The sequence below is a fragment of the Periplaneta americana genome, chromosome 3 (genome assembly GCF_040183065.1).
Source record: "Periplaneta americana isolate PAMFEO1 chromosome 3, P.americana_PAMFEO1_priV1, whole genome shotgun sequence".
In the NCBI taxonomy this organism is placed as follows: domain Eukaryota; kingdom Metazoa; phylum Arthropoda; class Insecta; order Blattodea; family Blattidae; genus Periplaneta; species Periplaneta americana.
In genome coordinates this window covers 35,599,092-35,615,415 of record NC_091119.1, presented here as the reverse complement: position 1 = coordinate 35,615,415, position 16,324 = coordinate 35,599,092, and the positions used below count along the sequence as shown (strand labels likewise).

The following is a 16,324-nucleotide window of genomic DNA, read 5'->3' as shown; positions in this document are numbered from 1 at the left end:
TGTTTACAGTTGATCGTGGGATGGTGCCCCTCGCTCCGATCATTAAACCATGTACTTCCCAGGTGCCTTCCATCTGATATTTTTCTCGAAAATACGGAATAGTAGGCTCATAAATTTGTTGTTTCCCTTTGTTGACCTAAGATGGTTGGGTCTGGCTCATCTCAAATCTAACAGTTGGGTGCAGTATAAAGCCTTTACTATTAGTCTTGTCTAGAGCCACGATGTCCGCTCTTCTAATTCCGCCGCCTTCAGACGCAACGCAGTGCACCTCTTCATGGACCTCGAAGGATTTGTGCTATTAGTTTGTGCTATTAGTGCTTGTGCTATTAGTTTTCGGATGTTATGATGGCGTGAATTTCTCAGGAGTTCTCCATGCTGACAGGATCCTAGGACATATGCTAAGGTTTCAATCTCGTTGCAGTATCTGCAACGGAAACCGTCCAAGGATCTCCCATGAAGACTTCTCACTGGTGCTACGTTAGCATTCGTCTTAATTGTGTCCCGCCATTCAGAGGAAGACAGACCCTCCTTAGAAAAAATCCATTTATTTCCGGGAGTATATTCTTAAAATAAAATAACACCTTTTCACAAAGAAAAAAAAACAAGAATGCAGTATTGAAAATTAAATTGGATGTATTTATTAATTTATCGTTATGAATAGTAATATTACAACTCTCAGTTACGTTTCCGATATAATATATCGACAACAATACTATTTAATCACTATATAATTTGATTTGAAAGCAAAGGGTTGGAGCTTATTTTTCAATTTACTTTATACTTCCTATTGAAGTAAGAAATACTTGTAATAATTATGGGTATACCACCAACAAAACCAATGCTTAAAAATAAATCACAGCCTGCCTTTCACAAATCAATTTTGTTTCAACAGTGAATAAGTTTGAATATGTTTCTTTCCATCGAGTCCGACGTGCTTCGTCAGATCGACTTGATGACATCATCAATGCTTTCTCTGTGAACAAAGTGCGAAGGAAATCTTAACAATCCACAAGTAAGAATCATGTATTTTGAATTCAATAATTTATTGTTTTCTGAATTGTAACATTTCATTTAAAACTAATTTAAACTAAACATGACCTGTATAATTGCTGCTCATAAACTGTTTGTGGGAGTTGGAGGGCGGTAAATTTCAGCACTGCCTAAGGGCAGCATTATACCTAAATCCATCCCTGAACACTAACAACATTATCTTCGTCATTAACGTTAATCAAATGTTGTTGTTTTCTAATGCCAGGCGTTTGACAATAAAGTCATTTGACCTCTTGCACTCCAATATTTTTCAAAGATATTATCATGGTCAGCCAATGAAGCACAGATTTTGAGGTGTTCCGAATCCATTTCTTGCGTTAATCAAATGTTATTTGATTGAATCAACAATAACACACATAAATTGTCCTTTTTTATACCACAAATAATCCCACGAATATTAAGTTGAGGGGGGGGGGGGGGAAGAGAAATTCTAGTGAAGGAAATCTAGCAGTAAGATGTTGTGGGATTTCTTTAACAGTCGCATCATCTATCCTCTTATTTCCTATCACAGATTTCGTCTCTTTTACTAACTGTAGTAATAGCGGTTTGCGGTGAGGATGTTTTCAGGGAAACAATTCCATGGAAACCCTGTATGTAGGCAACAAGCATCGAAACCCAGTCGAGCAATTGCATACATACATACATGCTTCCCTTCACGTCACGTCACGTCACGTCACACTACTGCACGCACTGTGTAGTAGTAAGATGATCTCTTCTTGCAATAAACTTTTGCTCCTAGAAGTTACTTGTTCTCAATAATAAAATCTCGACGATTAATAAATAGCCAAATTTTACTCTATAAGACTGTTAACGGTATATTGAATAACTGTGATTTTCTTAAATTCCTTCAGTTCAATATGAAAAGAACAGAATTACGTCATAGGCAACCTTTTGTTATTCCTATTCCTAGAACTGTTTTCTTCAAGAACTCTCCATTGTTTGTTATGTGTAATACTTACAACTCTCTGTCTTTAAACTGTGATTCTCAATTGGATTTCTGTTTAACAATCGAAAACTTCCATACAATATTAAAAAGAATTGTATTTCCTTAGATATTTAAATTATAAAGAAGTGTATTATAATGTTTTTACTCTAGTTTTTAAATAATTTTGCATCATTATATTGACAATTGGCACTATATTAACTGTAATATTATATTCTAGCATCTCTTACCATTATGTATTTTCTTTTTTTCGTTTGCGTTGTTTGTTTTGTTGTTTTTTTTCTCTTATTATGTATTTTGTATATATATATATATATATATATATATATATATATATATATATATATATATCTATGTAAGCCACCTGTAATTGGAAGCCTGCTTCTGTTGGTGGTGGATTTAAAATAAAATAAAAATAAATAATTATTTTACACAAATTTTTACTCTCAATAAAAGAAATAAAATTATATTAAAAAGCATAGCCTTCTATCTTTTAATTTCACAAATCTAACTCATTTTTAATAAGAGAAGAAGTCTTAACTTATATTTACCTTTTATTTAAGTAAATTTCGTTTTACAGTCTTCAAATACATTAATATAAACAGCATTAAATTGTAAAAATGTGAAATGCATATTTAGAAATACAATATACGTGCTTAAAATCTGATATAATTGAATAAAATAAAATTCTGTTATACTGGACAGTCTTCATAAAATCAGGCAATATTCAGACTAGCTATGTCTTAAAGCAGCGGTCATCAGCACAGTGTACCGTCGGGCTAGCATCTCTTACCCGCAGATAAAAGATGCGCTAGCGTACATCAGTGGCTGCTGGCGGGTATGCCTTCTCCCTCTCTCTTCTGCACGACCCGTTACTCATTTCAACAAGTGCTGACGACCACTGTCTTAAAGAATTCTTGCATATGGGCTAATCCATCTCAAATCGACCGAAATATAGAGAAAATTGACCTTGCAATTTTTAAATATAATGAAACTTTTTCTGTCCATTGACAACTGTGATACAATGCTTTGTGCAAAGTTTGAGGCATCAGAACTTCATAGTTTTTAATTAAAAATTTTTAAATTTATCGTATTTTCATAAAATTAGCAACTTTAAACTGTTGTGGCTCCGAAACCCTTTCACCTAATGATCAAAATCATTGTTTATTTTGATGCTGAGAAATTGAAGTTTATATTGACATGTAAACAGTTTTTCTTACTTTTTACGGAAATGGAGAAATTTTTATTTTTCTTCATTAAGACACCTTTGCCCACGAAAAAATATTTTTAAAATATATGGTTAGATTCCGCATTGAAAGTACAAATAAACACATATTTTTTACTGGTGCACCATTGATAAGAAAGTATTGAAAATATCAAATAAAGAAAATAAATAGTACGCGTGTGAACTAACCAGCTGACTAGGTAGTCGAGACAAGCAAGGCCAGGAGACAAACACGTGATGTGTCGTCTAGCAGTCATGGCTGGGCTAGCTTTATCACAAGTTTTCATAAACACAGGAGTAAAATGACGCCCAATGCTCGCTTATCTTCAGCTCTCGGCCAGTGCGTGGGGTACTGCGACGTTCAGGTCTAGGCGTGTGAAAATAATTTAATACCCTCGAAACTTATTGCCAAGCCACTAAGCAAACAATGCCGAATCCCTCTTAATAATGCAAGGTTTTTTCCCCAATAATTTTTACATTTTTACAAATAGGTAAAAAGCCTAAAAATAAGTAAAATCAAATTATCTGTCTCTCTGTATACAATAAAAATAAGTATTACTTCTAATCATAACCTACTAAATGTCAGCTTCAAAATAAGCTCTCGTTCAATGTTCTGCAGTAAATGGTTCCAGAGTTCTGAGCGCTGAAAGAGGTTTGTTTTTATAAAATACGCTAAATTTGTCGCTCAATAGTACGAAAACCGTTTGACTTTCGATAGTATATTTTTGAAAATGCACTCTCCTCAGCACCTTGTATAAATAGGGAAAAAATTAGAGTATTAAAAAAATGCGAGGTTTTTTACTGATCGATTTCACATGGAATAGCCCATATACGAAAATATGTAAAGAATTCATGAATGTCAACTACAATACTATTAAAAACATTTAATGTGCTCCCACATAGCTAACTGCAGTCTTTTCTACATGGCAGTGATACATATTTCAAGTACTGTAATATAATTATATACAACAAATTATTTTATTACACACTAATGTTAATAAACCCTAAACATTCTTTTAGACTTAAAATGTTTTTAAATAATATCTCAACCACATTATATCCTGTATATATGTACCCCATATCTGAGAAATGGTAGGTTTTACTACAATTACAAAGTGTTACTTGGAGCTACAATGGCTCAGAGCTCAGGACATACTACTTTTTTAAGGTGGAAGGTGAACATAATGAGGTTACATTCATCTGGGTACCAGGGCATTGTGGTATTGACAGTGACGTGCAGTCCACCCAAGCAACCCAAGGACGGCTTGGGCAGCACTGATTGATTATAAGAATCACGATCTACGTAAATCCTTGATTAAATTTCTGTTTATTTAATCATAAAGTCCTGAAACGTTTCTAAATATGTTTTGTTAATTGTAAGTCGCGTGATGGGGCATATACATAGGGCATGGAAGTTGCCATGACAACCCACGTCATCACAATTTCTAACCAATGAGGGACGCCTCACGAGACTGTAGTAAATGCATATGCCCCAAGCAGCCGGTAGCCTGCCTGGGATGGCTGTGTGCACGAAGTCTAATGGGTGTAAAACGTACTGTTTATCTCGCGTTTGTTTGTACCGGTACTTTGTAGTTACATTGTGTACGTGTATATAAGTGCAATAAAAAGTTTTGATTATTATATTATGATTTGAAAGAAGCCACGTATGTCAAATATCTGGGTATCATTATTGATCAGAATTTAAAATGGCCTCATCACATTACTTATCTTTGTAAGAGGCTTCGTAAAACAATTTATAAATTCGTTAATCTTCGATGCTACTTACCTATTAGAGTTCTACGAAATATTTATTTGGCCATTATTCAGTCTATCATTCAATATGGTAATTGTTTGGGGTGGAAGTACAAAAATTAATCTTAGTCCGTTAAATTTACTACAAAAACGAATAATTAAAATTTGTTTGAAGAAACGTTTCGATTATCCAACTAAATTAATTTATTCTGAATTTAATGTATTTAATATTGAACAAATTTATAAGTATACGCTGTTAAAATTTTATCATAAAAATCGTAATAAGTTTGTATTACAGACACACAATTATGACACAAGACGAAATATTAATTCAACATTAGTAGAACCTAAATGTCTCACATCTGCTGGTCTAAAGCGTAGCATAAATTTTGGCCCTCGGTTGTACAATGCTTTAACTAAATTACACCCAGAACTTCTAACATGTAACCCACTGACACATAACAAGAAAATTAGAAACGTGTTAATATCTTCAATTTGATTAAATAAATTTATAGCCTATGTGTATGAATTAATCAACCTATATTATATTTGTATTCTATAATTTTGAAATATATATTAGTCCTACTTTTCACGTGCGATATTATTCTTCTCTAGTGTTAATATTATATTATATAATTCCATTGCCGCTGTAATTATATTTTAGTTCCTATTTTATTTTACTTATTTATTTTTATTATTATTATTATTTTTTTTTATTTTAATATTATATCTGAACTGCGACCGAGCACGGGCGCTGCTCATTCGGTCTCAAATTTTGTTAATACTACTGTACCGGTATCTTCTTTTTATATTGCTTGTATTATTTTATTTCTATTTCTCTTGTTTGTTTTTGTAATTATATTTCTTTATTCTGTATATTTAAATTTAAATAAAATAAATGTCTGGTGATAATAATAATTTAATTCAGCAACAAAAGCTAAATACAGCAATTTAACTAAAGCAATACGGGATCATGATGTTGCTAATGCACATATTCGTGCTTCTAATGCACTCGCGACTTTTGGAACTGTGCGTATTGAAACTGAGGTAAGTGGCAAAACACAACAAAGTATTATTCTACATAATGAAAAGGTAACACGCAATAGAGACATTCTGAAAAGGCTTATAAAAGCAGTTTGTTTACTTGCAAAACTGGAACTTTCATTTGGAGGAAACGGTAAGTCGAAAATGTCCAACAACCGCGGTAATTATTTAGAGCTTTTGGACTACACCGCCCAGTACGACCCTCTTTAAAAAATCACTTGGAGACATCTACAGTATTCAAAGGTGTATCAAATCGTATACAAAATGATTTAATTGAATATGTTGCCAGTGCAATTAATAAGGAAATTAAACAGCAATTACAGAAATCTGATTTTTTTGCCATATTAGCTGATGAGACAACTGATGTCTCGAATAAATCACAATTTTCTCTCGTTTATCGATATACGATTCAAGGAAGGGTGGTAGAGCGGTTTGTGTGCCTCTGTGATGTGAGGACAAAACAGCGGCAGCACATTCTGATCTTATTTTTAAGACATATTCAAGACTTTTCAAACTGCAGTAAGAAACTTGTCGCACAGAGCTACGATGGAAGTGCAGTGATGGCCTCTTCATTACATGGTGTCAAGCTAATATTAAGGCGCCTTTTCCACAAGCTCTCTTTGTCCACTGCTACGCACACTGTTTAAATTTAGCACTGTCCCAAAGTGCTTCAAGTATTCCTGAATGCCGTATATTTTTTGCTACTCTTTCTGGACTTCCAGCGCTTTTTTCCAAATCATCAAAGCGCACAAAATTTCTTGATCAATTTCTGGGTCGACGATTACCACGTGTTTCCCCAACAAGATGGAATAACTCGTCACGACTTACTAATACTTAGAGTAGTCTTTTATAATAGTATTTTTAATTTTAGGCAGTAGTTGCAGTAGGCTTAATCTTATAGAATTTGTAAAGAAAAATTGGTATCAAATACCAATGTATTTTTATAATTAGTAATATTATAAGTATTTTAATCAAATATAAATAGTAAGAAGGAAAAGAAAACTTGACTACGCAGCTGTTTGGGTAATCTGTTGGGCCACTGCACGTCACTGGATATTGAGGGAAAAGCAAAAGCTGACGAACTTGCAAGACAAGGGGCGGCTATAAAATATATTCGACCAGAGCCGTGTCTCGGAATACCTAGGTGCTCTGTCAGAGAGGCAATTAAAAAGTGGTCCAAGATTCAATACTAGAGATGGGATAAACTGTTCTTTTTAAGAAACAGTTTCGACTGTAACTGTTTCATGAACGAAGCTGTTCCAAAATAACAGTTTCAAAGAAACAGTTCCATAAGAATATGTTTACAACATCAGTGCCGACTGTTCCAAGTGTTCCAACTGTTTCAACTTCTCATCTGCTTCAGGAACATGTTTGAAAGTCCTTGAATCGTCTTTAAATCTGCTGTTCAGTTTATTATGACAACGAAAATAATTTTTTTTAGTTGGTTATTTAATGATGCTGTATCAACTACTAGGTTATTTAGCGTCGATGAGATTGGTGATAGCGAGATGATATTTGGCGAGATGAGACCGAGGATTCGCCAGAGATTACCTTGTATTCACATTACGGTTGGGGAAAACCTCGGAAAAAACCCAACCAGGTAATCAGCCCAAGCGGGGATCGAACCCGCGCCCGAACGCAACTTCAGACCGGCAGGCAAGCGCCTTAACCGACTGAGCCACGCCGGTGGCTCATCATTTTTTCGTAGGTTACTGTTAAGGGTACAGTAAATAACTACAATTTAAAATAAATCGATTTTAGTAAAAATAATGCTTATAACCCTAAGAGTTTAATAACGATGACACTAGCCGATATTTTTCGCGGTATATTAATAATTAACACTATGTCAGGGCACCATGAACATATTCTCCATCAATGGAAGCTAATAAATAATATCAGATTTATTAGAGAATTTGATTCGTACAATTAAATTGCACGATCCTAAATAGGCTACTATTGCACAAAGGCCGTGTGGAACATGGACAATATTATATCTACTTTCGATTAGAGGTCAATGATAGCGCTACACGTGGCCTTTGCAGACAACAAAGAAGGGGAAAGCTGTTTAGAAATTGAACTGTTTATCTGTTGGAACCATGTGGAACGTTGAAGTGATCACTGGAGCATTGTAACACCCTTTGGAACAGTTGGAACAGGTTATATCACGAAACTGTTTCGTATCGAAAGTTTCAATTGTGAAACAGTTTCAAATAAACTGTAACAGCTATTTTACCCATCTCTATTCAATACTACAAAACTTGGATCAAGACACCAGATATCAACCATGGGAAACAATTTATTATTAGACCACGCAACAAAAGAGCTGAAATATTACTTCAATGTAATAGATTTCAGCTGAGAGCAATTACAGCTTCTAGCAGGTCATGCTCCTGTGAAAATGCATCTTAATATAATAGATATGCTTCAAGGGAATCTAGACTGTAGATTCTGCGGGAAGGAGACAAACAGTTCAGCACATCATTTGCTCCTGTGATGCATCGGCTTGCAGAGATGATTTATCTTTGGGAAAGAATCTCTAGAACCAAAAAATTTTGAACAGAGTTCTATATCCAGACTGTACACCTTAATCAAGGTAACAGGGCTGATGAATCGGTATTAAATCATAAACATAGGTAGCACAAAAAGCTTAATTGTGGGGAGGGGGGAAGAGTGAAAGGTAATAAGTTGCAACCCTTTCAAACTGATGGTACTGTTCATCAAATCATAAAACTGAAGTTTGCTGAGCAAGAGTTAGTCACAAACCGTTAACCTTTGCACCTGCTTTAACTTACATTTCCATAGCAACCCTACACTGCTATCAAATTGAATTTCACTCTCGTTTTATTTTTTGTGTTCCAGTCAGTATAAGCTGAGTAGCTCAGCTGGTAGAGCAACTGGAAGATCTGAGATGGTACAGGATATTTCTTGTTGCCAAAACTTCCAACACATCCCCAGAGTCCACTCTACCTCCTGTCAAATTAAGTAGTCAGCATTTTCTAGGGGTAAAAGGTGGTTTGAGTGTGGTCCTTATTATACCACCTCACTGTAGTGGCAAGGTGAAGAAAGCATGGAAATCTATCTTTATGACACACCTTCTTCCTTCTTGGCATTTGAAGGGAAAACCTTTACTTTTACCAGTATAAGCTTATTTCTCGGAAAAATTAATAAAATGTATTTATCATTACCACTACATTCACAGAACTGAACAACTTGAAGAACAATTCAATGAGAAGAAAACTAACATTTTTCTTAAACAACCATGAATATGAAGAATATCCTTGAAGCATTACAGACCATCAAAGTTGGCAACCTGTTAAGAGGTCTTTCTTGCAGCCAGCTCATCAGCTGTCTGGTTTGAAGTCCAATCTACAAAAGATTCTTAAAAATCGCAAGTGTTCATAACTTTACAGAATTACCATAGAGCACTACACATGCAGATAATTACATACATAATACAGTGCCACTAACGGCAGCAGTAGAAAACCCAAAAAGTATTCCAAATATTTCCCCAGAAAAAAGTCTGGATATAATCGTACTTAAGAACTGCATAACAACAGCTCTTTTGACGGTAACCAGATCTAATGCAGGTTGATCAAGATCAGAGTGTATGGCTTAATTTGATGAAGATGGTATCTGCACAAGTAGTTCCTTCATCCTTTTCGTTGCACAATGGTGCAGACTATCTCCTCAAGTTGAGTTCGTGTTCTACTTTCTGCACTAAGTCTCAGTTTTCTAAAGTTATTTACAAAAATGGATCAAAATACTATAAATTAATATATCAATAAAAAGAGAGTTAATTAATTCTTCCCATCTTCTTTGTTATGCTTTAATAACATATGCCTTTCTTGAGGAAAGATAGACACCTCTCATGTATGGGCAAACAAAAACTTTATGTTAGAGCTGTTCACGGGAGTTAGCAACACACTGAAGCTGTCTCTCTGGTATTGTGAACGATTTCCTTATTACTTATGCTCAAATGGAAAGTTTAACTTTTGAGAGCTGCTGAGGAAAAGACATCAAGAGAGAATGGTTTCAAACTGATGTGGTTCTAGTCCACTCAGCAGTTCCATTATCATTACCATTACTTTCAGCAAATGGTGGACTGGACAACGAGAAATGCCCTAGAAGATCACAGATCTCTGCCAGTTGGACTTGTTTGTGTCACACGAAAATCTTGATTTACTGGATGCCAGTTGATTCTGGGCAGCTGCAACTTTCAAAAGGATATCAAACACGCCATCTCTACTGTGTCACTGTAATTTCTGTACTGAAATTAATAGCAGTTTGAATGCCCATTGCAAAACGCATAATAGTGCAATTTTCTGATTTCCAATCATATCTGGCAATCTTCAACAATCTGAACAACTACTTGCTTCTTGCTGGTTTAATGGTCTGAAACTCAAGGACGCATTTCGTGTTAGTTTAATAATAGAATATGTTTACTTTCGTTCCCATAGCAGAGTGCATATGAAACTCTTGTTCATTCTGCTTATATGTTCCAAAATAAGTTCCTATAAAAAAGAGCTAAGTTTCTTGCTGGGCTGGTAGTATAAGTAACAATTTCTTTTATGTTAATAATACTGTATTATTGAAATGGATGTTGTTCTGATTTACTATACAAAAGTAAATGAATATTTGTTTCTTATGTACTCACTAGTACTGTCTGACAAGTGCAAAGAAGGTTTGCAGAGAAATTTTCACGTGTTAAAGTTTTTAACTCTCCTCCAGTGTATAATCTTAAGAAAATTTAGACAGACTGAAAGTATACAACATGTTTTGACCCAGAAAACCCTAGAACCTTTATATTTTACTTTTATTTTTAATGTACAGTAAAATCCCTTGTATCCGGCACCCAAATAACTGGCAATACCAAAACAACGGCACTTTCAGCTAGGCAAAAAAAAAAAATTGTTAGTCATGCGAAAGGAAAGAGTTGGATGAAGATGTGAGTGATTTTCGTGGATCGCACATGCCGCATATTGTGTTTACTCTTTACATTGTTCATGAGTGAAAACATTGACAGAAAACCCCGTTATGTAGACCCATTGAGTAGATCGGGTAGCATCGGTAAGCCATCACTTGGACCTTGCAAATAATGCGGCAGAGACGATAGCTTTAAATTTATCACTTGAACTCGCCCGTTTCGAAGGGGTGTTGGACGAGTCTAAATAGGAAAGTATGAAATTCTCTGTTATGCTGTAGCACGTAAAAGTTTCATTAGAGTGATAGATAGTATATATAAACAAGTAGACATTAGAGATATGTTGCTGTTTTCTAATGCCAGGCGTTTGACAATAAAGTCATTTGACCTCTTGCACTCCAATATTTTTCAAAGATATTGTCATGGTCAGTCACTGAAGCACAGATTTTGAGGTGTTCCGAATCCATTTCTTGGTTTGAGTTGCACAATGGGGAGTTAGGGGACTGATATATTCCAATTCTATGCAGGTGTTTGGCCAAACAGTCATAGACTGTTGCCAATCTAAATGCAGCTACAGACAATTTGCGTGGTAAATAGGGAATTTAACTGTGGATATGATGCAGAGAGTTCGATTTTTTCCCTTGAGATTGTGTTATCAAATTTTGTTTGCTGAATTAGAGATATGTTAAAGAGGTTCAAATCATCGAGCACTACTTCTTCATCTTCATAATTGCTCATTACATCACATGGCCGCCTAAGGTTATGAAAACTTTTAGTATTTTTTACGCTATTATGTATTACTGTATTACAATAATTATGAACTGATGAATGTACATTACTATATTCAGTACTAAAAATAAATATTGTACATATTTCAAAATCTTATTTTTAAATATCTATACGAAAATTACTAAATTTCAACATGGAAAGAAATGTTGTTGTTGTCTAATGCCTTGCATTTGGCAATGAAGTCATTAGCAGTCGTGCTTTCCAATACTTTTGAACTGTAGTTTCTTCTGATCTTAATGCTTCACAGGTCTTCAAGTGGTCTTCATTCATTTCTGCTGGATCGTTACACAGGACACATATGTGTGAAGCTGAGATACCTATTCTGTAGAGATGACTTGCTAGACAGTCATGATTTGTCAATAGTCTGAAGGCTGCAACTGCTGTTTTCCTTGGTCTCTGGGGGATTATATCTGGGTTGGAAAGTAGTGTAATCCATTTTTTGTCTTTAGCATTTGATTCTATTTCTTGTAGGTATGAATGAGAAAATTTTGTAGTGATCAAGCGTTTTATTGAGGAATATGAGAAATTAAATTTAGACTTTTGTTTTATTGTTGTGCCTTTCTTTGCAAGTGTGTCCGCGGTTTCATTCCCCATGACTCCACAGTGTGCTGGAATCCATTGGAGATGGACAATCTTATTAACTTTTTGGAGTTGTGTTAGCATTTTGTAGCATTCTCTTATTTTTGTTGACTTCTTTGTAGCATTTGAACATATTCCCTGAATTGCAGCTTTAGAATCTGAAAGAATTACTGTCTTGTTATATTTATTTAAGGGAAGATTTAATAATTGTCGGAGAGCAATGTGTATAACCTCTATTTCGCCATCATAATTTGTTGTGTCTCTGCCAACAGAATGATAAAAGGAAAAATGTGTACATGTAACTCCAGCTCCAGTAAGGTTTTCTGTGGTGGACCCATCAGTATATATGTGTAGCCATTCTTCTGTAGGGTATCTAGTATTAATCGTTTCCAGTGCTAGAAGTTTTTGTATTTCTTTTGGTGTGTCTGATTTACTTATTTCCTCTGTTAATTCCAAACTGAAGGTAGGTTGCAATAATTCCAATGGATTTTCTCTGATAAGTAAATTTTCTCTGGTGTTAGGAATGTTCAATGTGGATTTAATCTGTGTTACCTTTTCTAGGAAACTACTACGAGTTTTAAGGAATGAAGAAGGGAGGTTCTTTTCTGTCCATTTAGAGTTTGGCAGTCGTAACATTTTCTCATGTTGGAGCAGTGCTTGTTCTTCTATTTTTGTTGTTATTGATGGGATCCGTGTTAAGGCAAGCATGGCATCAACAGGTGTGGATTTAACTGCTCCAGTGATTAGGCGAAGAGCCTGATTTTGTATTTGTTCAAGTTTATTGATGTTAGCATTTGCTGCTGTTATTAATGCTTCAGAGCAGTACAAGAGGTTTGGTTTAATATACATTTTGTATGTTGTATTAAGGACTCTCCTTGAGCAGCCCCATTTAGCACCAGCTAACCTTTTCAGGATTTGCAGTTTCTTTTCAACCTTTTCTGAGATGTTTGTTATATGTTTTTTCCAACTAAGTTTTCTGTCGAAAGTGATGCCCAAGTATTTGGCATCATCAACTGCTTTGAGTGGTTTATCATTATAATTTATGTTAACAGTCACTGGTTTATATTTTAGTGTAAATAATTCATAAGTTGTTTTTTCTACATTAATAGTCATGAGGTTTTTGGAGCTCCATTCATTGGAAAGAAATGTTTGTGCAGTACAATATGTCTTTACATAACCTATAAACGTATGTTCCAATTATCCGGCAAAATCAATTATCTGGCCTGGCTTTGTCCCACAGTTGCTGGATACGAGGAATTCTACTGTAATAAATGAAATCACTCTAACTTTTACTTATCGAAATACGCGCAATTTCATTGCATCGATACAATTTAATACGATCCCTACAAGTACGAAATGCTATGGTAATGTTGCAATAACATGCGCATATAACAAGCTTCTTACAGATGTCAGCCACCAGATTGCTCAATAATGAGTAGGGGGCGGATGTTGATGAAAAGCCATCTTATTTTTTACATTAGAACGATGCCTATTAATATAGAAATTCTTTCTAAGTTAATATCAACGTAAAAAAATAGTTTCTTATATTGCACTTTTTGACGATTTTGAACTAATAGATCATTTTTATATTTTTTTCGGCATTTTGGTCATTTTTAAATACTTTGAAGAACTTTTAGATCATTTGGAATGCATTTTACTTTCTTCTTTACCGATAAGTCTGTTAAATCATTTTCTAAGCAAATAGGTCAGTAGTAATTACCTACTGAAAAAGTGAATAACAGTGAAGTTTGAGTTTTATAGTTTCGAATAGACTTTAAAGTTCATCCCTCATTCCACTGAAGGCTTCACTTTACACAACAGAAGTAATATAAAATGCTTGACAGCACCTTAGTTTAAGTGAGGACTTTGACCGCTACTGTTCTTTAGTTGTACGAGAGTGTCTTTGGAAATTATGTTTGGAAGGGGGGGGGGAACTTTCACCGTGTCCTGGACAGGACGTGGTTTGGAAGGGATGTCTACTGTAGTAGACTATTTTTAGCACAAAGATTGCAAGAATGCACGCTGCGCCCACAATTTGTTCTGTCATTCACATTCCCTCATCTGGAAGATCTGATAACAGAATGAAGCACCAAAGGAGGAGGAGACACAGAATGAAGGCACTGACATGGACCACCCCTGATTGAAACACATTGTAAACCCTCATTAAAATCTATAGTTTTTCCTTAAAACCTTCATTTTGCTGCATGTTCTTTTTCTTTATCATAGCTAAATTCCAGGAAGTTGCCTCCTCTCTCCGAGATTTGCAGGGCATTCATTGAAACAAGGTGACTAATTTTTTAGAAGTTGTGGTGCGATTACAATTAATAATATTTAAATGTCATTTTCTTTTAATTTTATGTCATTTTTCTATTATTTCAAGGGAATTTTAATGATCATTTTAACTAGATTTTTAGGTCATCAACATAAGCCCCCTAATAATGAGTAAAGAAGTGGAAAAACAGATCAAAAAACACGGATACAAATAATGACTAAGAATAAACATTGACAATGCTCATTACTTCTACTTCATCAGTTATCTTACTTTCAATATTAATTAGAAAATAATAAGAAAAAAAGGAATGAAGATAGAAAAATGTTGTAAGATTGGCATAAAAACACAAGAATAGCATTAAGATGTTTTACAATTCAGAAGGTACCCACTGTTTGTTTATGGACCTTAAGTGCTAACTTCATCAAACAATTATAAATTAAACAATTGAAAAGATGAAGACTGTGAAAACAGTTCTTGCTTTTTGTACAGAATTGTTCAGTCTTTTATTATGGTAAATTGGAAGAAACTTTCTTTCAGAGTTCGTTTCATTTCTTAGAGCTTCATACATCAATAACACATCAATGGAAATTGAATTAAAAATCTCAAAAAAAAAGTTCTGAGTTAAAAATACAACCTACCTATTGACTTGAATGCAAGGCCTAAGCACAGTAATCTAACAATTTCCACCTTAGTTAAATAATCTTGATTACGCAACTTTTAACACTATATCACTTAGGAATAAAAATATGTACCGGTATATGACTTTCACGTGTTAATTTGAACTAAGTTTAAAAATACCTTACTTCAAGTTAACACGTGAAAGTCATACACATATTTTTATTCCTAAGTAACAATTTCCTTTTATTTGAGTGATTATTTCTTATATCAGTAACTTCCTTCATAATATAACAGAAATTTTCTTTCATATTAATTAATTGCATGATAATTTCTTATGGCAGAAATTCCTGCCACAACAATGTCATATAGGCTAACATAAATTACCTTCCACAGTAATTCTATATCATAACTTTCTTTGCACAATAATTCCATCTATCAGAAATCTCCTTTGACAATCTTTTTTCACAATACTCCCACATATCTTTCTCCTGCTGCAATACATCCACAATCACACATTTCCTTGCATGATTATTCTATAAATAAAAAAAACCTTTCATAATACTTCCATATATAAATTTCCTCTCCCAAAAACCTCGTCTATCATAAATTTTTCCTAACTGCACATATCAATAATACATGTTCAAAACTGCTATTATATACTTGTTTCTTGACACTCTTTGTTAATTAACAAACTACTGCAGCTAAACAAGTTGGTTTTTATTATATGCAGTATTTATATTTATTTATTCTACTGCATTTGAGAATGAAAAATCTTCAATTACCTTCATTACAGCGATAACTTTTCTTCATCTTCCAAATCTTCACTGTACATTTTCCTTCCTGCGAGTTCCAACACAGCCTTTGCTTCGACCTCCCTCTCCCTTATGGTTCTAGGAGCATCCTAAAACAATATCAAGACATTATATTACATTCTTGAACTGATAGACCTTGCCCACAAGCACTCACTCAATTCTGTTTCTATAATATTGATTAACATCCATTTATTGAAGGAAACATAACACTTCAATTGGTTGCAATTGAAAAAATTTCACTTAAAACTCGATCCTTGCTTATCAAGTAATATCTATTACGATAAGTCTCATACATATGATCTATTACATTTTAAAAATA

At 34.3% G+C, this 16,324-nt stretch overlaps 1 protein-coding gene across 4 annotated transcripts in view; it reads right to left on the bottom strand.

The window, feature by feature from the left end:
• Positions 1 to 625: 625 nt before the first annotated feature.
• The window catches only part of LOC138695919 (MTOR-associated protein MEAK7), a 37,120-nt gene continuing 21,421 nt past the window's right edge, over positions 626 to 16,324 (bottom strand). Inside the window, exons 6-7 of one of the 4 annotated variants that reach the window (XM_069820284.1) lie at positions 15,976 to 16,094; positions 626 to 973 (exon numbers count right to left, since the gene is read on the bottom strand). In XM_069820284.1, the coding sequence (XP_069676385.1) occupies positions 15,981 to 16,094 (114 nt within the window). In that variant the 3' untranslated portion in view covers positions 626 to 973; positions 15,976 to 15,980. Of the gene's footprint in view, positions 974 to 2,534; positions 16,095 to 16,324 lie in introns of those variants that run through there. The other 3 variants (XM_069820283.1, XM_069820285.1, XM_069820282.1) reach the window with 3 other exon arrangements.